Here is a 25948-nt window from a genome sequence, read left to right on the forward strand (position 1 = left end):
CCTCATCTACACTTCATCACCTAATCTCCAGATATCTTAATTCTGTTTGTATCCCTGACATATCAATGCAGTATGGGAAGCAAGCTCAATCTCTCAAGCTAGTGAAGAAACTTTCTGAGAAGGTGAACAAGCTGACTCCACCCTCTGGATGGCTGCCAGGAGACTAAAAGAAAGCTCTCTTTGATAGGGCAAAGAAAATGCTATTCATCCCACTGCCTCTGTGTTCAGCCTTTGTTGGTCAGATTAAAAGGCCTCAACCTGAACTGTCCCTCCACAGATGCTGTCAGGCCCACTGAGTTCTGTTTTATCAGCACACGCAAGTTTAGTGAGCGTGGAAACAAGGGAAAATGCATCTTAAATCAGCACAATAAACCTAGCCCCAGCAAGCATTCCAACGAAAAGAAATGGCTGCTAGAAGGCTAGATAAACCTTTTTGCTTGTTAGTTTCAATATATTTACAATAATAAATGTATTATGTTTAACATAAACATAATACAGTATATAGACTATTCTCTTTCTTGTTTCCAAATATCTTCAGAACCTCAGCTCTTTCCATGTCTCCAACTACTTCTAGTCCCCAAAACACTTAAGTATCTACTTCCCTCCAATTCTGGCCTTTTGCACATCTGCATGATCAATTGTTATCATTGGTGGCTATGTCTTCAGTGACTGAGCCCCTAAATTTCTCCACGGCTCTCCTGAAAGCTCAATTCTCTGATTTGGCTTTTGGCCGTAATATTTTACTCATATAATGACAACTATGTTAACATTCCCTTGAATGTTTAATGTTGAAAGTCATGAAAATACAACTTTTGATAATGTGGGGAACAGCAGAGCACTCTGCTTCTTAGAGAGCATTTTCTCCCACAACTATACAACCACTAGGAACAGATTAAATTGTTTTTCATTCTCATTTGCTACTCCACTGAAGTTGGAGTTTTTTTTCTACAAGTTATTAATGACATTAATGATTAATGTCCATTGCCACAATTACGAATCTACTCATCCAGAATACAAGTTACTTGGTCACATCACTGACTAGTTAATTTTTTTTGTTTGATGTAAAAATAATGAATTTTTAAACTTAGGGATATTAGTTTCCAATTTTTAATCGTTAAAAAAATTGAACCTTAAAGTTTCCCTACATTTCAAAAGTCACAAGTAAATGAAGTTTATTTGCAGAGCAGGTGATAAAGTATTGATGTCAGACTAGGATTCTGTATTTAGGTACTTTTCCTCCACACTTCACGAACTTCTGAAGCACTTAATTTTGAAACACATGTTTGAGGTAGGTGATGACTGCAATCTATCACAATTTGCTGCAAGGTAATTGATGGTTTCCTCTCATTGCAACTCACAAGGTTGGCTAGTTTGTTCATTTTCACTGCTCCACATTGGACAAGCAATTCATGTGGCTAGTTTAAGCTGCGGTTGTCACCGGCTATTTGTACTTCGCAAAATAACACCAAAAGATTATGTTTTCTTTGCCCCTCCGCAAAATTTCTGTAGATAACATAAGAAACTGTATAATGAATGTTTTGAGGGGTCATTTTATTTGGTAGAAAAATTGGGTAGTTATATTTCTCTTACCAGCATACTCAAATATAATGCTGTCAACTTCCTTCAATGACCTTATTGAAGCAAAATAAATTATTTTCCTTTTTGAAAAATGCTTGCTATGATGGTGCAGAAGCTCTCAAAAATCTTCCTCGAAACAAATCCTTATTATATCCTCAGCTCACGGTATTTACACTTCTCTAGTTCTTCTAGATCTCGCATCTTCATTGCACCTTAACATTTCCTAATTCTTTTGCTCATAGTTATCAATGGCAGATAGTCCCTACAAAGCTTCTTGATGCGCATCTCATCAGAAATATGCTTAGTAGCACAAATTATTAACACAAAGTATCAGTACCAGGTACTGTTTTCTAAGCTGAGCACAACTGCTTTCAAACACAATGGTACAGCGTTACTGGGAAGCAAAGCAGATTAGTGTAGTGAGGGGTGGGAAGATTTAGGAGGATGATTAGGGATATAGAGATAGATGCAAGGTGTAGAATTGCAAATAAAGAGTATTAACTTGCAGTTTAATCACTAGATCACACATACAAGTTTAATCACTCAAGAGGCAATTGAGCAGGGCCAATGCGACAGGAAGTTGATGGAAATTAGTGGCACCACGGCCTTTTCGAGGACGACAAGAAGTCAAAAATGGACTAAATCTGGGAACCAAGGTGTATTATTGCATCAAAGTAGCATGTTGTAGATATGGATAAAAACAGAATGGAGCACAAAAGCTGGAAGGCATTATTCCGTGTATATATTGAGTCTTAGTATGTTGCTAAAATAGACGATTGATCATGTTTTTGAATGTATCGATACTGCAGAACATATTTTATGCAAGCAACATAAATGCATGAATATACCTTTGTGTGGATGCTATTTTACAAAATAAAAGTTCATAATTACAGGTTCAAAGAATTTTTATAGCATGGAAGGCTGGCATTAAACCCTTTGAATCCATACTGGCTCCATGTAAAAGCACTTCAAGTCCTACTCACTCCACCTCAGTCTGAAAATTCATTCATCTCAGATAATTATATAGGTCCCTTTTCAATGCTACACTTGAATCTTTACCTGGCAGTACATTCCAGACTCCAACCTCTCAATTATTTTTCCTGATGCTTAAATGCTCACACGACTTCAAAATTAAATGTTTAAAACTATTTCACTTCCTGAAACAAGGTCCCGCTGCTAGACAACATATGGGTCAAAGATTACTTCATCACTTTTAACTTCCTCTTCAAGTGATTCTATCTGAATAAATACAGAACAAAGTAATCACAACTTTAATCTGAAAGAAGGGAAACTTCTACAAAATGTTGTCAGCCAGAGAGAAACCACTAATCTGTATTTAAATAAATGCACCACTGTGATTGATGCTAAACGATTAAATGAAACGTAGTTTCGTTTCGGGGTGTGGGGTGGGGGGAGGTTATTTAATACAGTCTGATTAACATAGAATGTAGAACACAGCATGGGCTCTTTGGCCCATGATATTCTGCCAACCTACTCCAAAATCAATCTAACCTTTCCCTTCTACACAGTCCATAAACCCTCCATTTTTCTTATATCCACGTGCCTATCCGTGAATCTATTAAATAATACCCCCATCGTTTCTGCCTCGACCACCAATCCAGGCAGTGCGTTCCAGGTACGCACCGCTCTGTGTAAAAAAAAATACACCTCCTGTAAACTTCCCTCCACTTGTCTTAAACGCACGTCCTTTGGTATTGGCCATTACCGCCTGGGGAAAAAGGCGCTGGCTGTCCAATCTAGCTATGCCTCTCATAATCGTATGCACCTTTATCCAGCCACCTCTCGTTCTCCTTCGCTCCAAGGAGAAAAGCCCCAGCTCCTCAGCCTTTACGATGGACCAGGACCAAATCAACGGCTGCGCTCAAGTAAATGTAGAATAATTATGATAAACATGTGTTTAACTTGAGATTAAATGAAATCTGAGGCGATCAGTTAAGCGACTGCGAAGAGCAAATCAATCAATGACTGCAATTACTTAACTGCAAAGCTGGACGTTTAACTAAAAGGGTAATTCGGACATGAAGAAAGGTGCATCGACGGTAAAGAAATCGATGACTGCAGCCAGTTAAAGTGCGCGAGTGAAGAGATGGAGGCGTCCCACTGGAAGGCAGAAGTGAAGCAGAGCCGGGAGGGAGGGAGGAAGGAAGGCGGTGAAGCCCCGCGTGAGGAGGGCGGGCGGGCGGGCGGCTGGCTGGGGCGAAGCGCCCTGATTCGTACCTACCTGCAGACTCCGAGTACAGCCGTTCCTCAGCACGCTGCCGTTTTTCTCCGAGCCGCCGCCCAGGTCCCGGTGCAGGACGTGTCCGTTGGAGAAAGCCGAGCTCGACATTGCTCCTCTCCACAGGCTGAGAGGAGGGAGCTCCGGGAGGACCGTGCGACGGCGGCGGCGGCGGCTCAGGCTGGGGCACCGGGCCGGCTCCGGTGGGGCGGTCCAGCCGAAAGCAGTGGCTCCCCCTCCCGGGCAGCCTTCACTGAGAGGCGGATCCGCGCCCGGCCCGGACTGCGAAACACTCCTCTTACCGGGAAGGGAACCACTCCTCCTGCCGGGAAAGGAGCCAATTCCACCCCCCCCCACCAAAAACACTTGGCCAAGAGCCAACCCCTGCTGGGACGAGAATCACACCTTCTACTGGAACGTGCTACCCCTGCTGGGACCTGCGCCATTCCTGCCCGGAAAGGAATCAACCTCTGCTGGAACAAGAGCCGCTCGTGCTGCTGGGATAAATGAGAACACCTGCTGGGACAAGCATTATTCCTGTCTGGAACTGAGCCAGTTCTTGCCGGGACAAGAATCATTGCTGCTGCCAGAGCAGGTAATAACCTCCGCTGGAAATGTTGCCATCTCCTGCTCAACAAGACCATAAGACATAGGAGCAGTTCAATGGGTTCATTCAGCCTATCCAGTCTGCTCTGCCATCCCATCATGGCTGATTTATTTTCCCTCTCAACCCCAATCTTAGACTTTCTCCCCAAAACCTTTGAGGCCCTGACTAATCAATAACCTGTCAACCTCCACATTTAAATATACCCAATGACTTGGCCTCCACAGCCATCTGTGGCAATGAATTCCACAGATTCACTGCCCTTCTGGCTAAAGAAAAAATTAATCTCTGCATCAGTTGCTCAGATTTCCAGCATCTGCTGATTCTCTCTTGTTTGCCCTTCTAATCTTTGTTCTAAATGGACAATCCTCTATTCTGAGGCTGGATCTCTCTGGTACTAGTCACCTCCACTATAGGAAACATCCCCAGCCACAGCTATTCTATTTAGGGTTTTCAATTTTCAAAAGGTTTCAGTGAGGTTGTTGGGTAATGTAATTGGGAACAATGTACATAATTCACAACCACTGACATTGAGTTAGTGTTTTTGCTTGAAGAGTCTGGTCTGACCTGATGAGGTTGTCACATAAAGATTTTTATTGTGATTTTGTGTTTAGGTTTTGGAGTTCAATAAAATATATTACAGGTTTCCTTAAACATAAAATACCTCACTTCATTTTATTTGCAAAATCCTATATTGGTGACCCCAGTGCTCTAGGACGATTCCAGAGTTACTGAACACATTGGCCAACGTAGTTGTTTTGAACTGCTGGAGTTTTGGGAACAAAATGCCATTGCTTGGTTTGTACGAGCTGAGGCCCAGATCATTCTACAACAAATCACTGCCGATAACACCAAATTCTACTACATGGTAGCGTCACTCAGCAACTCCACAGCAATGAGAGTGGTGAGTCTGCTTGTACACCCGGCTAAACATGACAGACACTGATAGTTGCAAACTCTTACAGACTTTTGGACAATCAGAATCTGAGTGCGCCAAGCAGTTGCTCTCCTTGCCTGACCTCGCCGATGCTAGGCCTTTGGAGCTAATGGATCACATGCTGTTTCTCTTGGGAAATCACCATCCTTGTTTTATTTTTAAAGAACTCTTCATGCAGTAAATATCTAATCAAATTCGCATAGCCCTCACTAATGCACCCATGAAGGACTACAGGGAGCTTGCTAAAATGGCTGTTGGGCTACCCCTAGCTAGGTAGTGATGCTCCATGCCTCTTTTTTAACCTAAATAAACCAGGTCAGCAAGGCCCCCAACGTGAGACTGTGAAACAGATGACTTTGGGTCTGTGTTTATACCACACTCATTTTGGTTTGAACGCTAGGAGATGCCGACTACCTTGCTGCTTTGACAGTGCCAGTGCATCAGGACATCAGATATCTGTGAACAGCTTGAGTTCCAGCAGCCAGGGTCGTCTATTCATTACGGACACCTTAAGTGACACAGGTGCTCTCGTGAGTGTGCTACCAGCATTGCCTATTGATGAGAAGGCAAAAGTGATGAAACCTTGCTGGAGGCTGTCAATGGCAGCAGGATCCAGACTAATGGGACAGCGTGGGTGACACTCTGCTTCAGTAAGTGATGTTACACATGGGACTTCATCCTGGCCAAAGTAGCTAGACCTCAGCTCAGTGCATATTTCCTGAGTGCCCAAGGACTGTTAGTCGACCTTAAGAATTGTTGACTTATGGATGTCAAGGACTTTAGGCGACTACCCTGCTCCCCCAGTAAGTCCCCCAAAACAACCCTGTCAAGTGCATTCTCTGCCACACGAGTTTCCTCGACAGCTGGGTGAATTCCGAGACCTCACCAAGCCCACGTTTTCCACTACAGCCTCAAAGCATGGAGTTAGGCACCACATTCACACAACTGGCCCACCAGTCCATGTCCATGTACGTAGACTGGGCCCAGAAAGGCTGGCAACCACGAAGGCTGAGTTTGCCAACATGGAAAGATTTGGCTTTGTACGCTGGTGGAATTGTCCCTGGGCTTCGCCCCCTGTGTATGGTCCCAGAGTCCTATGGCAGTTGCTGCCCATGTGGTGATTACCAATGCCCTAACAAGGCTATGACCCCCAATTGTTACCCGGTCCCACACCTCCAAAGCAGCAAGCAAGGTCAGAAAGTCGATCTTTTTTTTTCTCAAAGTCGATCTAGTTACGGGCTACCATCGGGTGCCTGTGTGTTTGGAGGACATTTCCAAAACAGCTATGATAACCCTGTTGGCTTTTCTGAGTTTCTGCACGTGCCATTTGGAGTGAAAATTGCAGCACAGACTTTCCAACAACTAATGGACTCTGTATTAAAAGACTTAGAGTTTCTTTTTGTTTACCTGGATGACATACTTGTCGCTAGTGCACCCAAATCTGAACCCGTATCTCATCTCTGCACACTTCTTGAGCACTTAAGCCAACACAGGTTGATTATTAACCCTGCTAAATGCCAGTTTGGGTTTTCAACCATTGACTTTATCAGCAATCACATCTCTGCAGAAGGTGCAAAACCCCTCCCATCAAAAGTAGCTGCTATTATGGATTCCCTACTGCCCTGCACTACAAAAAAACTACAGGAGATTTTAGGCATGGTAAATTTTTATCACCATTTCATTCTGCGAGCTGCTGAACTTGGGCTCCCCTTGCACAGTGCTCTTAAAGGCAATATCCCTAACCAAGTGCTTGACTAGTCAGTGGACATGACCAGGGCATTTGATGATACCAAATGAGCTCTTTCTAATGTGACCCTGCTGGCGCACCCACTCCCCAACGTACCAATAGCCATTACTACTGATGCCTCAGACTGTGCTCTGCACAAACAGTTGGTCGGAGGTGTGTGGTAGCTGCTCATCACCTTCAGCTGGGAGATCCGTCCCCAGGAAAGTAAGTACAGTATGTTTAACCATGAGCTCCTTGGTCTCCATCTGGTTGTCTGCCTTTTCATTTTCTTTTAGAGGGTCACCATTTCATAGAGTTTATTGACCTACATTCCACCTTGTTTGTTTATGTCTGCCATGACGCACACCAACACCCCCTTAGGCCCTCTTATGATGGTCTGTTCCACATTTTGGAATGGGGAGAAAAAGCTTTCTTCATAGGTAAGAGGGGTAAAACACAACGTATTTCAGTAGATAGCCTTAAGCCAGTCCACCAAGGTTTGGAGTATTCTGCTTTTATGTCCCTGGCATCACAACATGACCACAAGTGTGTCAACTCACCTCTGGACGAGATAGAGGCACTTGAAGTTCCTCCACTCACGGAACACAGACCCTGAGCTGGGCAGCTTGTCTGAGCTCCATACAGGCTTGCAATGCCGGTTTTAGAGCATTCTGGAGGCGTAGGGGTGGGCCAGTGTAGCGAATTGTAATTGGAAGAAATGTACGTTATTCACAACCATTGATACTGAGTTGGGATTTCGCTTTAAGTGGCTGGTCTGACATGATGACATTGTTGCGTGAAGATTTTTAGTGCGCTTTTGTGTTTTGGAGTTCAATAAAATATGTTACAGGTTTCATAAGAACATAAGAAATAGGAACAAGAGTAGGCCATCTGGCTCATTGAGGCCTGCTCTGCCATTCAATAAGATCATGGCTGATCTGACCACGAACTCATCTCCACCTACCTGCCTTTTTCCCATAACCCTTAATTCCCCTACTGTGCAAAAATCAATCTATTATCATTAAACATAAAATCACTCACTTTGATTTATTTGTGAAAACCTACAAGACCACCCTTTATTCTTCTAAACTGCAGTGAGCACAGGCCCAGAACCATCAAATGCCCCTCATACATTAACCCTTTCATTCCCAGAATCATTCTCGTGAACCTCCTCTGGAACCTCTCCAATGTCAGCACATTTTTTTTCTTAAATAAAAGGCCTTAAGTTGCTCTTAATTCTCCAAGTGCAGTCTGTCCAATGCCTTACAAAGCCTCAGCACCTTTTATATCCTAGTCCTCTTGAAATGAACGCTAACATCACATTTGCCTTCCTCACCACTTACTCAACCTGCAAATTAACCTTTAGGGAATCTTGCACAAGAACTCCCAAGTCCCTTTACATGTCTGATTTTTGAATTTTCTCCCTCTTCTCACCAGGCCAACCCCCTGCTGGGACAGATGGTAATCTCTGCTGGGAATTATATTAAACTATACTGGGTCAGGTATCACTCCTGCTGAGACAAGACTAAGTCCTCCTGCAGGTAAAAGAAATAACTCCTACTGAAACAAGAATCATTGCTCCTGCTGGGATAATTCTTTTCCCTATTGAAAAAGAGCCAAACTCATCTGGGGAACAACTGGGAAAACGAAACATTATATTTGCTGGGAAAATAACTACTTACCCTGTAATATAAGGGGTGGTCCTGCGAAGTCAATTATTCCCCACCCACGTCCCTCCAGCAAACACATATAATAAACACAAAACATATTAGCAAAGACACAGCTAAGAGAGTAATCGCACCCCTTTGATGAAAGGGCCCCAAACCTGTAATGACAGAAACCTCACATCTGACTGTAAAAGCAAGCTTCCTGCTCGGAGTCATCACTCTCCATTATGATGTGGTCTAAATCATACTGGGGCAACAAAGATACCTCTTCTGGGAAAAGGACCAAGCCCTTCCCTAGTATGTCACAACAATGGTGTTCAAATACCAACTGCAATGGTGCTCAATCCATCATTTGGCGATAAGGACCAAACCTAGCACTGCTCTCCTTGGACAGGAACCGTTCCTTATGCGACCCCTTCATCATCCTTCATTGGTTGTCAACCCCTCTGAATGCTAGATCGATGGCCACTACTTTTGGTAGGACAGAAGCCAATATTTCTGATTGGGTCTTAAGCCACACTGAATACTTGGACACTACTTATCTTCTCTGCTGGTTAAGTATTCACTCTCCAAATGAAGTACTGATGACTACTCAGCTGATCAGGAACCACAGCTCCAACTTGGAGTGAAACCACTCTCCTGTTCAGGCAGAACTATACTTCCAGTGTCTTTTATGTGACCATCTTTTGGATTGAGGGAATGGGGTTAGGTGGTGGTAGGTAGTGGAGAAGAAGCTCTATCAGGTTCCATACTGATGCTGTCAAACAAAAGCGATTAAGACTATAAAACCATATGATATATGAGCAAAATTAGGCCACTTGTCCCATTGAGTGTTCTGCACCATGGATCATGGCTGATCCAATTTTTCTCTCAGTCCCAATCTCCTGCCTTCTCCCCATGTCCCTTCAAGCTCTGACCAATCAAGAATCTATCAACCCTTGCCTTAAATATACATAAAGGCTTGACCTCCACTGTTGCCTGTGGCAAAAAATTCCACAGATTCACCACTCTTTGGCTAAAGAAATTCATCATCTCCATTCTAAAAGGATGCCCCTCTATTCTGAGGCTCTGTCCTCTGGTCATAGACTCTCCCACCATAGAAACCATCTTCTCCACATCCATTCTAACAAGGCCTTTCAGCATTCAGTAGGTTTCAATAAGGTCAGCACTTATTCTTCTGAATTCCGGTGAATACAGGCCCAAAGCCATCAAACACTCTTAAATTAGTGATGCTGAGCTGCCGTCCTGGTGTACAATTATGCTTTTTGAAGATTTGATAGTCTGAGAGGCTCCATTCCCCATTGTCTTCTATTTCAGCAGCACCTATACGAGAAAGGTAGTGGAGCCACTGGGAGGCAGAGAAAACCCCACATCAACACAGGCTGGAGGTCTGAATTCAGCCTGTGTTCTAATTATATACATTATGCTCAAATGTCGTCAAGGTAGAATGCCTTTTGGTGCTCCTCTATATATCTGGAAGTTGCATCCGTCTAACTCATTTGCTAGCCCTCTTGCCTCTGAGTACTTTTAGTGGAAAACCAATTGCCAAGGGAGTGCTGAAGAATTGGAAGATGTATTTTTTGGATGAGATGTTAAGCTGACAGCTCAGGAGATTCAGTATTCTTTCAAGCTCCCTAAAACTTATTACCTTTGCAGCTTATTCTAGAGCAGGGTTTCCCAACGTTGGGTCCATGGACCCCTTGGTTAATGTTAAGGCTTCATGGCACAAAGAAGGTTGGGAGCTCCTGTTCTAGAGGGACATTGCTGGCTCTGAATGTCTTGCACTCAAGTGTGTTTTTCACCTCTATCAGCTGCTCTCTACTCACCTGTCCCAGGTCCTGTCTAACGCTATCAAAGTCAACCTTTTCCCAGCTTAGGGCCCCAAAGTGAAGATCAACTTCATCTGGTTTCCTCGACTACCTTGAGGCTTACTGAACATAATTGAAGTTGCAGAGAAAGGGGCAGGGTGGAGAAAACAAAAAGAATGCCTGTGACATGGTAATGACCAAGGAGTGAATGAGGGTGGAGAGGTGATGTCTCTGAAAGAGATGTAAATATAGGAGATAAATGAGGGTGAAACGAAGAACAACAATGTTGGAACTATGAGTTACAAAACATTGCAGGTGCTGAAAATCTGAAATAAAAGAGAATACTTGAAATACACAACAGGCTGGGCAGCATTTGTGGAGAGACAAAAAGTAAATTAACATTACAGGTTCATCTTTCATTATTATTGATCAATAAAGTGTTTGGTTGAAAGCTCAGATGTTCCCTGGGTTTCACTGGAACAGTAAAAAGACCGAAGACAGTAGGGTTGACATGGGACTATAATATATGTTCAGGTTGGAGACACAAAGTACTGCAGATGTTGGAGCTTGGAGGATTATTTGCTCTTTGCTGCCATCAGGAAGGAGGTACAGTAGCCTTAGGTCCCCCACCAACAGATTCAGGAACAGTTATTACCATTCAACCAAAAGGCTCCTGAATCAGCATGGATAACTTCACTCATCTCAGCTCTGAACTGATTCCACAACCTATGGACTCACTTTCAAAGTCTCTACCACTCATGTTCTCAGTACTATTTATTTATTTATTTTTATTATTTGCGCAGTTTATCTTCTTTTGCACATTGGTTGTTTATCAGTCTTGATTCTATTCTATTTTTCTGTTCTATTGTGAATGTCTGCAAGAAAGTGAAAATGTCGTGTATGGTGACATAGACATACTTTGATAATAAATTTACTTTGAACTTTGGATTCAGTGGTTTGAGCAGCATGTGTGGGAGGAAGTTAACATTTCAGTTCAACCTCTGTATCAGAACTTCGGTTAGGGAAGCTCAGGGTGACTTACAGAGTCTTTTACAAAACATTTATCCTAGGCTACGTTTGGTTTCTCCTGTGGAGAGGATGGTGGAACTTACTTTTCGGGGAAGGCCAGCTAGCCTATCAGCCATATCCACCATTCAGTGAGATTGTATCTGATCACAAACTAACGTCTCCCATATCTCTCAATTCTTCTTGCTTACAAAATTCTCTTGAATTTGCATTTAAAATTAGCATATCTTCAGTGGTTCTTTTTGTGAGGTTCTTCAATTTCTAGAGGTTCCTCAAAGGAGTAAATGACAGGCTGCACTTAGTGAAGCCGGCAGTTTTGATAAATCTGCAATGCACTTGATACCACATCCACTTCACTCAATCAAACCTTGCATGTTCTGAGAACTGTGAGGCAGCGACTCTAGTAACTGCACCACTATGCTGACTTTTTTCTGTTTTTTCTTTCTTCCTTTCTTTGTTTTTCTTCTTTTCCTTTTATAGGTGAATGGTTTAGAATATTGAATGCTTCCATAGAGACAATAGATGCAAGGGACCTAAAATCCCAGAAATATTCAGCAGGCTGCACACCATCTAAAAAGAGAAACAGAGTTAATGATTCGGCCAAAGACCCTGTCAGAATTGGAAAAGATGCAACACCTGTGTTGGGAAGTGTATGGTCATTCACTTTAGTAGAAGAAGTAAAAGCATACACTATTTTCTAAATGTTGAGACAATTTTGAAGTCTGAGGTGCAAAGGGACTTGTGAATCCTTGTGCAGGATTCCCTAAACGTTAATTTGAGGGTTAAATTGGTGGCGAGGAAGGCAAATACAACGTTAGAATTCACTTTGAGAGGACTAGAATATAAAAAGAAGATGTAATGTTGAGGCTTTATTAGTCACTGGTGAGGCCTCACTATTGTGAACAGTTTTGGGCCCCTTAAGTAAGAAAGGACGTGCTGATATTGGAGAGGTTCAAAGGAGGTTCACAAAAATGACTCTGAGATTGAAAGGCTTATCATATGAAGAGTGTTAAATGGCTCTGGGCCTGTACTCACTGGAATTCAAAAGAGTGAGGGATGTTTCCTGTGTTGGGGATGTTTAAGACCAAAGAATATATCTTCAGAGTATAGGGACATCCATTTAGAATGGAGTAGAGGAGGAATTTCTTTAGCCAGAGAGTGGTGAATCTGTGGAATTCGTTGCCACAGGTGTCTGTGAAGGGCAAGTCATTGGGTATATTAAAGGCAGAGTTTGTTAGATTCTTGATTAGTCAGGGCATGAAGGGATACAGGGAGATGGCAGGAGACTGGGGCTGAGTGAAATGGATCAGCCATGATGAAACGGTGGAGCAGACTTGGTAGGCCAAATGGCCTAATTCTGCTCCTATATCTTATGGTCGAGCACCTGTCCTTTCACCTGTTCTCACCCATCATCCAACGATACAGTCAGTCTTTCCAGTTCACTTGCACTTCTAATCTGGTGTATTACGTTCAGAGTTCACAATGTGGCCTCTTGTACATTGAAGAAACCAAGCCTGGGCTTCTTGTGACTGTCACGTTAATTAATCATCTCACTGCCAGTGTGGCCTATTTATAATGAAGCCCTATGCAAATCTAAGGAACAAAACGTCTGGCAACATTTCAGACTTCTGGCCTTAATTTTTAATTCTCTTATTTTTAGGAACTTGCTTTCTCCATCTGTGATACTAGCTCAGCGTTTTGCTCTCCATTAGTTTACTCAGGGTATGGCCCACAGCCTGCTATTAGTTACATGTCACACTAGCAAAGGAATGTAATCACGGCCTAACTGCTTCCATTAACCCCTTTGTCCTGCCTCACCCTTCATAGATACTGTCCTCATTCTATCCACCTTTCCTCCACCCCTCTGCAACTGAGAACTAATCTGTTCCCTGTCCCATTTGTGATGAAGGATCTTCAACCTGAAATGTTGACCTCACTTCTCTCTTGCCAGATGCTGCCTTCCCTGCTGAAGGTTTCCAACAGTTGCTGTTTTTATTTTGTTCCAGTTCTGCATTTTTCCCCCGCATTTTTATTCTTGCACTGGTGATTCCTTGCTGTTCATCTCCTCAACTGCTGGAGGCGTGCTGCTTTTCTCTCTCGGCTCACTTTAAACATTTTCTGTCACACTGCAAAATAAGGACATAATTTGGTCATAACACAAATAGTTCCTTAAGGAAAGGAGCAAATGAGGAATAACACTGACAGCAGCTTAAATGCTAAATCAGCTAGGGGGAAGTGTGTTAGTTTATATTGGTGAGAACTGCCTTTCAGATAATCTTTCAAAACAATGTCCACTTCTGGACATGAAAAGAAAACAATATGAAATATCAAAGATCAAGTTCAGCCACCTTCAGCTCTGTAAGATCTCGTTCTTTGAACAGTTTCAAGGTGTGATCTCTTACCCAGAATAAGAGTGCATCGCTAAGGGCTTGCCTTTATCTCCAATTTGCCTCGAGAATAGGTAAAACGGCATGCTGAGAGCAGGAATAACTATGCAACAATTTCTTCAGTGCACTCTGCTGGCCTGGATGCAAAAAAATGTTATTGGTTGCCCAAGAATTTGAGTTTTTGTTTACCTTCAGCTGTATCTAAGAACAACTCTTACCTATCTATGATAAGTCACATGGAGTAATACAGTATTTGCAATGCCGTCATTGCTCATAGGAATTACTTCAGAAACATCTGTATTGATGATGTAATCTTAGCATGCTCACTGCAATTATTGCAGTCCCACCTGCTTTTCATAAGGATTGTTAGGGATGGGCGATAAGTTCCAGGGGTACCAGCAATGCCCACAGTAGTCTGAAAAAAAAAACCCCAAAATGAATCAGCAATTATCCTTAGTTACATACAATAGCAAATTCCAAGTACTGATAATGCCTCCATTGGGAATGTACCCATTAGAGAGCAGGAAGCTGTGGAATTCTTAAGAACGTATGGCATATTAAAAGGCAATTAATGTGTCTGGTTGTCAAGGAGCCAATCACAACCACAGAGAGTTGCATCAGCAGGAGTTCTGTGGTTTTTGTGATGGGTACGCACATTGCTGCTGGTACAAGTGCAGCTGGGAGGTCTGTTTGTTTGGTCTGCCGGTCATGGACAATGAACGAGTAAGCAAGTCACTTTACGGTAAGGTAGAAGGAAGCTATGATCGTCACTCCGATTGATGGATGTAGCTATAACAGCAAAAGAAATTTAATTAGAAAGAAAATGAAGTCTAGCATTCATATGGCCTCAGGAGATCCCAAAGCACTTCAGTCAATGAAGTATTTTTTGAAGTCTAGCCACTGTTGTAATGCAAGAAAGATGATAGGCAGTCCAGACAGAGGAACCCTCACAAGCACTGTACTAGAGCAAACCAATCATTTTCTTTACAGTGACTGATGAGTAAATGTGTATTTTGAAGGAAAAATAACTAACAGGACACCTTCCTGTTAATAACAAGTAACAGATGTGTCCAGCTGTGAGGTTTATTACCTCGTTTGAAAGTAAGGGCTGCTCAGTTGACAGTCGGGAATCATCATATCAGGCAATGAGGCACCACATTGCAAGTGGCAGTGGGAAGATGGAGCACAGCAATATTAAACAATTGAAGTGTGTTTACTGTAGTAAAGTAAGAAACATGACAACCAGTTTTTATTTATACACAGCAGGTGTCCCCTGTGACATTCAGTGATGAATGAATATTGGCCAGATTCATTTTCATTTTCAGATTCAGCTTTATTTATCACACGTACATGGAAACATACAGTGAAAGGTGTTGTTTGCATTAACAACCAACACACTCAAGAATGTGTTGGGGTCAGCCAGGGCAGTATGGATAACACCACTTGTGTTCCACACTTTGGAGTCCATTTATGAGGTGTGAAGGAAGCTCAGTCTAACATCTCAGCAGTGAAGAAGCCTCTCCATTAGCACTAAACTGCGCTGGAATATTGACCTAAATTTTATTTTTAAGTCCCCGGAATTGGACCTGAACACACAATCTTCTGAGGCAAGTAAACTAGCCCAAATAATGTCTCTAAACTTTTGAATCAACTGCCCTTCTGTGTCCATTTTAGTCTTTGAAGCATTGTGAGGGGTTTTGTCTAGGTCTGACAGGTTGTGCATAAATGCTAACCTTGTCCATGAGCTTAAATTTTCTTGTATTTGGACAATACGGCAGGATTGCCAATTTTGCTCATTCATTGAATCCTTCTGTCACTTTGTCAACTGTTGGTTCCACAGTTTCAAAGTCTGAGCTGACTATTCCACCTCGACAAGGGAGAGGTCAAAGTGCTGAACGCAGCATGTTGCCTCACTGGCTATCATTTCTGTGTATCTAAACTGCTAACTTGAGTCAATTTCCTTTAATAATCTCTGAGTTTGATGTACTGAAAGATAAGTTAATGTATGAAGAAATAGAAAATCAGCAATTTTGGGGTTGAGAACCTACAGGGTTCGCAAGGTGAAATTGAACTGCAGTGAGGAGGAGAGGAAGATAAATATATTAATGAGCTTTCCTGGTGAACACCCATAGTAACATACAATTAATGTTAAAATTATATTTTAAATTTGTTCTCATAAGAAATATAATTGCTTGCAATGTCAAATGGTTCAGTAGCCAATTGGCACACTGCAAAAGAGATCAGACAATGGAAATAGGAGGGGAAAGTCAGGGGCAGAGTTGGGGAGAAACCATATACGGTGAATGCATTTAGGTGACAATGTAAACTGTGGCTTCAACTAAACGTTATTCAGTTTTTCCGAATTGTCATAACAACTTATTTTATTGCAAAGGGGACGCAGTGGCACTGCTGATAAGGTTGCTGCCACACAGCAGCAGCATCCTGGGCTCAATCCTGACCCCTGCTGCTGAAATTGTGATTGTGAGTCTCTGCCGGGTGCTCTGGTTCTCACCCACATCCCAAAGTTGTGCTGATGGTTAATTGGCTGCTGTAAGTAGGCCCTGGTATAGATGCGTGGCAGGGGAGTTGATGAGCGTGTGCAACGAAAGATTACAGAGAAAATCAGTGGCGAAATTGGACTGATGGGAATGCTCTGAAACCAGGCTGAGACATGACAAGCTGAATGAGTGTTTCTTTAATAAAATAGTGATGTTATTGTTAAACTTCTTTTTACAAATAAGTAATGCTTCCTTCTATGTCTCATTTGGGGATTGCCTTTGTTGTAATGAGACATTACAGGGTGGATCACAGCAGAAGAAAAGCAAGCTTTTTAATGAACATGTTGTGATATTAGGATAGGTGACCACACGTTTGATAAAAGTGGAAGGTTTTAAGAGGCACCTTGAAGGAGGAGTTAGAAGTAGAGACATTTATAGAGAGAGTTTCAGGTTTTAGAGTCTTTGTACTTGGAGGTGCACCCATGAGTATTGAGGTTAAAGAAATTGGGAAAGCACAAGTGGCTAGAACTCGAGGAATGCAGTATTCTCTGAACCGCTAAAGACTGATAGGAAAAAATTGGACTTATATTCATGGTTCTGGCTGGATGAGGTACTGGTCTCTTTTCAGTACCCGTCACCTCAATGTTCAGATTCAAATTCAGTTTATTGTCATTTAGAAACCACAAATGCAATGCAGTTAAAAAATGAGACAACGTTCCTCCAGAATGATATCACAAAAGCATATGACAAAACGGACTACACCAGAAAATCCACATAACGTTTGGCAATCCCCAATCCAGAGTCCGGAGAGGCTGCTGCGTATTAATATCGTGCTACCGTCTTAGCGCGTTCCCCAGAAAGGAGCTCCAAATCCACCAGACAAACAAGACCAAAAACTAAAGCTACAAGACCTGCACAAAACCACATAGTTGTAACATATAATTACAACAGTGCAAACAATAGCATAACTGATTTAAAAAAACAGACCATGGGCACAGTAAAAATAGTCCAAAGATGTTAAAGGACTATAAGTTCAAAAGAAATCACCACACAGTTTCCACAAGTCCCCAGGGTCCCGACAGACTCGCCATCTCATGCCGGCAGCAGAAGGGAATACCCCCGCTATGGACTTCCACGGTGCTGTCCAGCTCAGCCTCGCAGATGCAGCACACAATGAAAGCTCCGTCGAACCCAGCCTCGCAGATGCAGCACACACCGAAAGCGACCTGACCGCAGCGGACTCCGAGTCCGTTGAACCTCGGAGTCGACGACCATCCCCTCCGGCACAGCTTCTCCGAGCACCATCCTCTGCTGAGTGTATTAAGATGCCCCCACCAATTGCCATCAGCAATGCGACCCCAAGGACTGGGGGCCTGTTCTTCCCAGCAGAGTACCGGACCTCAGCAGCAGCAGCAGCAATGAAGAAGGTCTTTCTGGAGATTTCCCGATGTTCCTCCGTGCTCCCATGTCCGTTTTCAATCGATTATGATTGCGCACGGCATCCCACTTCACAAATAACAGATAATCAGCTCCAGAGTGGCCGCTGCAAGCTGCGTCGTGCCGCCATCTTAGAAATGTGATCTGAAAGCTCCTTTTCCCTATCCCAATTGTCCAAGGAAATGGACATACTCTTGGCTGTAAGGCCATAGGTTCCTTTTTAGATTGCATCTCCCCGCCTACGACCAATTTCCAGGAGTCAGCAAGCACATCACTCTAGCAGCACACACATACTCACCACTGCTGCACACGAGCTTAGTATCAGATTTGAGGTTTTAGTCTTCAAGCACATTATTTATTCAAATAGCCAAAAACATTTTAGGTGCACTGGAAGATGATTTTTTTTATTACTCATCCTCTATTTTTGCTGAGACTTGGCTCTTGAGGTTACAAACTTGTTGACTTTTATTGCCAGTGGGGTGGTGTTGTGTAGCTGGGCAGTGGAGGACCTTTGCCTAAGGAGGGTTTAAGACAAATTCTCTTCGATGTTTGGTGAAGGACTCATTGATGACTTGGAGATTGGCCTCAGACTGGGAATCAATACAATAGTTGTATGTATACTCCGGCTGAATGATTTAAAAAGGGATGTCCTTGGTTGGAGTCATAGAGTTATAGAAAAGTACAACCATTTAAACTACCTGCTCCCATTGACCCACACCGGGACCATAGTCCTCCATACCCATACCATCCACGTACCTATCCAAACTTCTCTTAAATATTGCACCGCTTGTGCTTGCAGTTCATTCCACACTCTTGACCTTCTGAGTGAAGAAATTTCCCCTCATGTTCCCCTTAAACTTTTCACTTTTCACACTTAACCATGACCTCTGGTTGTAGTCCCACCCAACCTCAGTGGAAAAAGCCTGCCTGCATTTACCCTATACCCCACATAATTTTTAATACCTCTATCAAATCTCCTCTCAGTCTTTTACATTCCAAGGAATCAAGTCCTAACCTATTCAATTTTTCTGTATAACTCATGTCATCCAGCAACATCCTTGTAAATTTCCCCCATACTTTTTCCAACCTTTTTTACAGCTTTCCTGTAGGTAGGTGACCAAATTAGGCCTCACCGATGTCTTATACAACTTCAAAATAACATCCCATCTCCTGTATTCAGTACTTTCATTTATGAAGGCAAGTTGCAAAAACTACCTATCTAACTATAACAGCACCTTCAATGAATTATGGGCCTATATTCTCAGATTGCTTTGTTCTACAGCACTCCTCAGTGCCCTACTGTTCACGGTGTGAGATCTACCCTGGTTAGTCCTCCCGAAGTGCCACACTTCATATTAGTCTGCATTAAATTCTATCTTCCATTTCTCAGCCCATTTTCCCAGCTGGTCCAGGTCTCTCTGCAAGCCATGATAGTTTTCCTTGCTGACCACTACACCCCCAGTCTTGGTGTGATCTGCAAATTTGCTGATCCAGTTAACCACATTATCTTTCAGATCATTGATAAAGATGACGAACAACAATAGACTCAGCACTGATCCCTGCAGCCATCCACTAGTCAGGGAGGTAAACATCTATTGTCACTCTCTGACTTCTCCCACACAGCCAATGTCTAATCCAATTTACTACCTCATCCTGAATGACTTTTTTGACCAACCCCTCCTATGTGGGACCTTGTCAAATGCCTTGCTAAAGTCTATGTAAATAACATCAACTGCCTTGCCTTCATCCACTTTCCTGGTAACTTCCTCAAAAAACTATAAGATTGGTTAGACATGACCTTCCACGTATGAAGCCATGTTGACTATCCTTAATCAGTTCATATCCATCCAAAAACTCATATGTCCGGCCATTAGACTACTTTCCAATAACTTTCCCACAGCTGATATCAGACTCACTGGCCTATAATTTCCTGGTTTACGTTTAGAGCCTTTCTTAAACAGCACAACACTGGCTATCCTCCAATCTTCTGGTACCTCACAAGGATGATATAAATATATCTGCTAGAGCCCCAGCAATTTCTGTACTTGCCTCCAGAAGGGTTCAAGGGAACACTTTGTCAGGTCCAGGGTATTTATCCACCTGATTTGCCTCAGAACAACAAAAACCTCCTCCTCTGTAATCTGTACAGTGTCATTGAAGTTGATGCCGTTTTGCCTTACTTCTATAGACTTGGTGTCATTCCTGAGTAAATACAAATGTAAAAAAAAATTAAGATCTTCCTCATCTTTTTTGCTTCTGCACATGGATTACCATTCTGATCTTCCAGAGGACCAATTTTGTCCCTTGCAAACCTTTGCTCTTAACATATCTGTAGAAGCCCTTGGTATTCTCCTTCATCTTGTCTGCTAAAGCAACCTAATACCTTCTTTTAGCCCTCCTGATTTCTTTCTTAAGTGTTCTCTTGCAATTCTTATACTCCACAAGCACCACATTTGTACCTAAATGCCTATACCTGCTATGAACCTCCTTTTTTTTCTTACCCATGCCTCAATATTTCTTGAAAATCAAGGTTCCCTACACCTGTTATCTTTACCTTTTATCTGACAGGCACATACAAGCTTTGTGCTCTCAAAATTTCACCTTTGAAAGCCTGCCACTTACCAAGTACACTTTGCCAAAAAACAGCCTGTCCAAATCAACACATCCAAATTGCTGGAGGAACTCAGCAGGTCAGGCAGCAGGTATGGAAAAAAGTACAGTCGACGTTTTGGGCTGAGACTCTTTGGCAGAACTAGAGAAAAAATGATGAGGAGTAAATTTAAAAGGTGTGGGGAGGGGAAGAGAGAAACACAAAGTGATAGGTGAAACCTGAAGGGGAAGGGATGAAGTAAGGAGCTGGGAATAAATAAAAACACAAAATGCTGGCAGAACTCAGCAGGCCAGACAGCATCTATGGGAGGAGGTAGTGACGACATTTCGGGCCGAAACCCTTCATCAGGAGTGAAGTAACATGGGGTGGTCAGGGGGGGGGGGGGGGATAAGAAGTGGGGGGAGGGATGAAGTAGAGAGCTGGGAAGTGATAGGCTGGAGGGAAATGGGCTGGGGGAAGGTGGAGAATTATGGGAAATAAAAGAGAGAGAAAGGTAGGGCTGGGGGGAGATTATAGTGAGGGGGGGGGGGAAGGAAAGAGAACCAGACTAAAATTATAGATAGGGATGGGGTAAGGGGGGGGGCAGGAGTATCAACGGAGGTCTGTGAGTTGAATGTTCATGCCGGCAGGTAGGAGGCTACCTAGGTGGGAGATAAGGTATTGCTCCATCAACCCGCATGTGGCCTCATCTTGACGGTAGAGGAGGCCATGGACAGACATATCAGAGTGGGAGTGGTCTGTGGAATTGAAGTGTGATTCCACAGGGAGATCCCGCCACTGCTGGAGGACTGAGCGCCGGTGTTTGGCAAAATGGTCTCCCAGTCTGCGGCGGGTCTCCCCAATGTATAAATGGCCACATCGGGAGCACCGGATACAGTATATCACCCCAGTTGACTTGCAAGTGAAGTGGTGCCTCACCTGAAAGGACTGTCTGGGGCCTAGGATGGTGGTGAGGGAAGAAGTGTGGGGGCAGGTGAAGCACTTCTTCCGTTTGCAGGGATGAGTGCCCGGAGGGAGGTCGGTGGGGATGAATGGACAAGGGAGTCGCGTAGGGAGCGATCCCTGTCGAAAGCTGAGAGTGGGGGGGAGGGGAAGATGTGTCTGGTGTTGGGATCCCGTAGGAGGTGGCGGAAGTTACGGAGGATTATACGTTGGATCTGTAGGCTGGTAGGGTGATAGGTGAGGACCAGGGGGACTCTATCCCTGGTGGGCTGGCGGGAGGATGGGGTGAGGGCAGAGGTGCGTGAAATATGGGAGACACAATGGAGGGCAGAGTTGATAGTGGACGAAGGGAAGCCCCTTTCTTTAAAAAAGGAAGTCATCTCCTTTGTCCTAGAATGAAAGGCCTCATCCTGAGAGCAGATGCGGCGGAGGAATTGAGAGAAAGGGATAGCATTTTTGCAGGAGACAGGGTGGGAGGTGGAATAGTCTAGGTAGCTGTGAGAGTCTGTAGGTTTGTAGTAGACATTGGTGGATAGGCTGTCTCCAGAGATAGAAACAGAAAGATCTAAAAAGGGGAGAGAGGTGTCGGAAATAGACCAGGTGAATTTGAGGGCAGGGTGAAAGTTGGAGGCAAAGTTAATGAAGTCGATGAGGTCAGCATGTGTGCAGGAAGCAGCACCGATGCAGTCATTGATATAACGTAAGAAAAGAGGAGGACAGATTGGAACATAGATTGCTCCACATGGCCGACAAAAAGGCAGGCATAGCTAGGACCCATGCGGGTGCCCATGGCTACACCTTTAGTTTGGAGGAAGTGGGAGGAGCCAAAGGAGAAATTGTTAAGAGTGAGGACTAATTCTGTAAGGCAGAGAAGAATGGTGGTAGAGGGTCACTGGCTGGGTCTGGAATCCAGGAAGAAACGGAGAGCTTGGAGACCTGCCTGGTGGGGGATGGAGGTTTATAGGGACTGGACGTCTATGGTGAAAACCCACATCTTGCTCTCTGTTGGTTTCGTTGCTGTTTTATTATTTTTTCTAACATGTTTGCGCTTTTCCACAGTGTCTACGCAGCTGTCGGTAAAAAGCTCTTTAGCCTGCAAAATCACGGATTCTGAAGCTTTGCAGAGAATCAAAGCTCTTTCCAAATCCACGTCTGGTTCTCTTAAGCGTCTTTCTCTCAGAGGATTATCCAGAATGCCACAAACAAATCTGTCTTTAATGAGAGAGTCCATCAGCTCTGAAAACTCATATGTTTTACTATGGTTTCTCAACTTGGTAACAAATTGATCAATCGTTTGACCAGCTGTCTGCCGACAGGTAAAGAATTTGTACCTCTCATATGTCACATTGCGCTTCAGTATACAAAATGCATCAAATTTGTCGATTATCGCTTTTAGTTTCAAATGATCTCCATTCTCAAAAGTAAAATGGTTATTTACCTCAACTGTGTCGTCCCCTGTTATGTGGAGTAGAACTGCAGCTTTCATTTTTTCCGTTTTATTATCTGCTCCAATGGCCAATAAATACATTTCAAAACGCTGTCTAAATCTTTTTCAGTTTTCAGCTACATTCCCACTCAGCTGAAGTGTTTTCGGAGGTTGCAACCCTTCCATTTCTAAAGCTGTTTTTGTCGATTATCTTTGCTTCTCCTGTGTTTAGCGAATGTATTATTCTTCCAGTCCAACTTCTGACACAATGTTGTGTTCTTTATACGCACCGTGGGTTTCTAATAATGAAACATATTCTGGAAGAATAGAACTAGAACTTCTATTTAACAACAGCAAACAGCAACCACGTTTTTAACCATACAAGTTTCTAGATCATTCTGTCATTTCTGCGCATGCTCCAAGCTCTGTCCAATCACGTTCTTACACATGACACGTGATATCACCACAGAGGAGGCCATATAGAATGGGAATAGGAAGTGGAATTGAAACAGATGGCCACTGGGAGATCCCATTTCTTCTGGTGAAAGGAGCATAGGTGCTCACCAAAATGGTCTCCCAACCTACATCGGGTCTTACCAATACACAGGAGGCCACACAGGGAGCACCGGACACAGTATATAACCCCAACAGACTCACAGGTGAAGTGTTGCCTCATAGGAAGGACTGTTTGGGGCCCTGAATGGTAGTGAATGAGGAGATGTAGGGGCAGGTGTAGCACTTGTTCCACTTGCAAGGATAAGTACTAGGAAGGAGATCAGCAGGGAGGGATGAATGGACAAGGGAGTCTCATTGGGAGCAATCCCTGTGGAAAGTAGAAAGTGGTGGGGGTGGCTGGGAGGGGAAGATATGCTTGATAGTGGGTTCCCATTGGAGATGGTGGAAGTTCTGGAGAATTATATGCTGGACGCAGAGGCTGGTGGGGTGGTAGGTGAGGACAAGCAGAACCCTAATCCTGGTGGGATGGCAGGAGGATGGGGTAAAAGCGGACCTGCATGAAATGGACACTCCCTTGTCCATTCGTCCCTCCCCACTGATCAACTTCCCAGTTCTTTAATTCATCCCTCCCCTTCCCAGTTTCACGTATCACCTTGTGTTTCTCTCTCCCATCCCCCCACCTTTTAAATCTACTTTTCATCTTTCTTTCTCCAGTCCTGCCGAAAGGTTTTGGCTCAAAATGTCGACTGTACTTTTTTCCATAGATGCTGCCTGGTCTGCTGAGTTCCTCCAGCATTTTGTGTATGCCGCTCAGATTTCCAGCTTCTGCAGATTTTCTCTTGTTTCTAACCCACACATGCCAGATTCTATCTGATAGCATCAAAATTGGCCTTTCTCCAATTTAGAACCTCAACCCACAGACCAGACCTATCTTTTTGCGAATTTACTTTGAAACTAATGGCATTGTGATCACTAGGTACAAAGTGTTCCCTAAACGAACTTCTGACACCTGCACTGTCTGTCTCATTCCCTGCAGATCAAGTATCGCACACTCTCTAGTTGGACTTCTATTTTCTGATTAAGGAAACTTTACTGAACAAAATGTACAAAAAAGCTGGATGAACTCAGCAGGTCGGGCAGCATCCGTTGAAAGAAGCAGTCAGCGTTTCGGGTTGAAACCCTTCGTCAGGACTGAAGAACGAGGGGGCAGGGGCCCTATAAAGAAAGTGGGGAGAGGGTGGAAAACCAATCAGAGGAAAGATCAAGGGGTGGGGGAGGGGAAGCAGGGAGGGCATAGGCAGGAGAGGTGAAGAAGGAATCTAAGGGGAAAGCACTATGGGTAGTAGAAGAAGGCAGAGTCATGAGAGGTGATAGGCAGCTAGAGGAGGAGACAGAGTAGAGGTGGGATGGGGAAGGGAGAGGGAGGAAATTACCGGAAGTTGGAGAATTCGATGTTCATACCAAGGGGCTGGAGACTACCCAGATGGTATATGAGATGTTGTTCCTCCAACCGAAGTTTGGCCTCATCATGGCGGTAGAGGAGGCCATGTATGGACATATCCAAATGGGAATGAGAGGGAGAGTTGAAGTGAGTGGCAGCCGGGAGATCCTGTCTGTTGTGGCGGTGCTCGATGAAGCGGTCCCCCAATCTGCGTCAGGTCTTACCGATGTAGAGGAGGCCGCACCGGGAGCACCGGATGCAATAGATTACCCCGACAGACTCACAAGTGAAGTGTTGCCTCACCTGGAAGGACTGTTTGGGGCCCTGAATGGTGGTAAGAGAGGAGGTGTAGGGACAGGTGTAGCACTTACGCTTGGGGGGATAAGTGCCAGGTGGGAGATCTGTGGGGAGGGATGTGTGGACCAGGCAGTCACGGAGGGAATGATCCCTGTGAAAGGCAGAGAGGGAAAGATGTCCTTAGTGGTGGGATCCTGTTGAAGGTGGCGGAAGTTGCGGAGGGTAATATGCTGGATCCGGAGGCTGGTGGGGTAATAGGTGAGGACAAGAGGGACACGGTCCCTGTTGTGGTGACTGGAAGATGGGGTGAGGGCTGAAGTGCAGGAAATGGAGGAGATGCGGGTGAGGGCATCATTGATGACGGCAGAAGGGAAACCACGATTTTTAAAGAAAGAGGACATTTGGGATGTCCTGGAACGGAAAGCCTCATCCTTGGAGCAGATGCGGCGGAGACAGAGGAACTGGGAATAGGGAATAGAATACCCCACCACTAAGGACATCTTTCCCTCTCTACCCCTCTCTGCTTTTTGCCGGGATCGTTCCCTCCGCGACTGCCTGGTCCACACGTCCCTCCCCACAGATCTCTCACCTGGCACTTATCCCTGCAAGCGTAAGTGCTACACCTGTCCCTGCACCTCATCTCTTACCACCATTCAGGGCCCTAAACAGTCCTTCCAGGTGAGGCAACACTTCACTTGTGAGTCTGTCGGGGTAATCTATTGCATCCGGTGCTCCCGGTGCGGCCTCCTCTACATCGGCAAGATCTGACGCAGATTGGGGGACCGCTTCGTTGAGCACCTACACCCCGTCCACTACAACAGACAGGATCTCCCTGTTGCCACTCACTTCAACTCTCCCTCTCATTCCC

The 25948-nt window shown here is 44.1% G+C and overlaps 1 protein-coding gene and 1 long non-coding RNA gene across 3 annotated transcripts in view; one reads left to right on the forward strand and one right to left on the reverse strand.

The window, feature by feature from the left end:
* sptlc3 (serine palmitoyltransferase, long chain base subunit 3) overlaps positions 1-4104 on the reverse strand; it is a 154668-nt gene extending 150564 nt beyond the window's left edge. Inside the window, exon 1 of one of the 2 annotated variants that reach the window (XM_073051272.1) lies at positions 3821-4104. In XM_073051272.1, coding sequence (XP_072907373.1) covers positions 3821-3928 — 108 coding nt within the window. In that variant the 5' untranslated portion in view covers positions 3929-4104. The remainder of the gene's footprint in view (positions 1-3820) is intronic. The other variant, XM_073051271.1, reaches the window with a different exon arrangement.
* Positions 4105-4236: 132 nt separating this feature from the next.
* The window catches only part of LOC140730603 (uncharacterized), a 33443-nt gene continuing 11731 nt past the window's right edge, over positions 4237-25948 (forward strand). Inside the window, exons 1-2 of the long non-coding RNA XR_012099639.1 lie at positions 4237-7309; positions 22520-22776. This is a non-coding gene — a long non-coding RNA (uncharacterized lncRNA). The remainder of the gene's footprint in view (positions 7310-22519; positions 22777-25948) is intronic.

The sequence above is a fragment of the Hemitrygon akajei genome, chromosome 7 (genome assembly GCF_048418815.1).
Source record: "Hemitrygon akajei chromosome 7, sHemAka1.3, whole genome shotgun sequence".
NCBI classification, from domain to species: Eukaryota; Metazoa; Chordata; class Chondrichthyes; order Myliobatiformes; family Dasyatidae; genus Hemitrygon; species Hemitrygon akajei.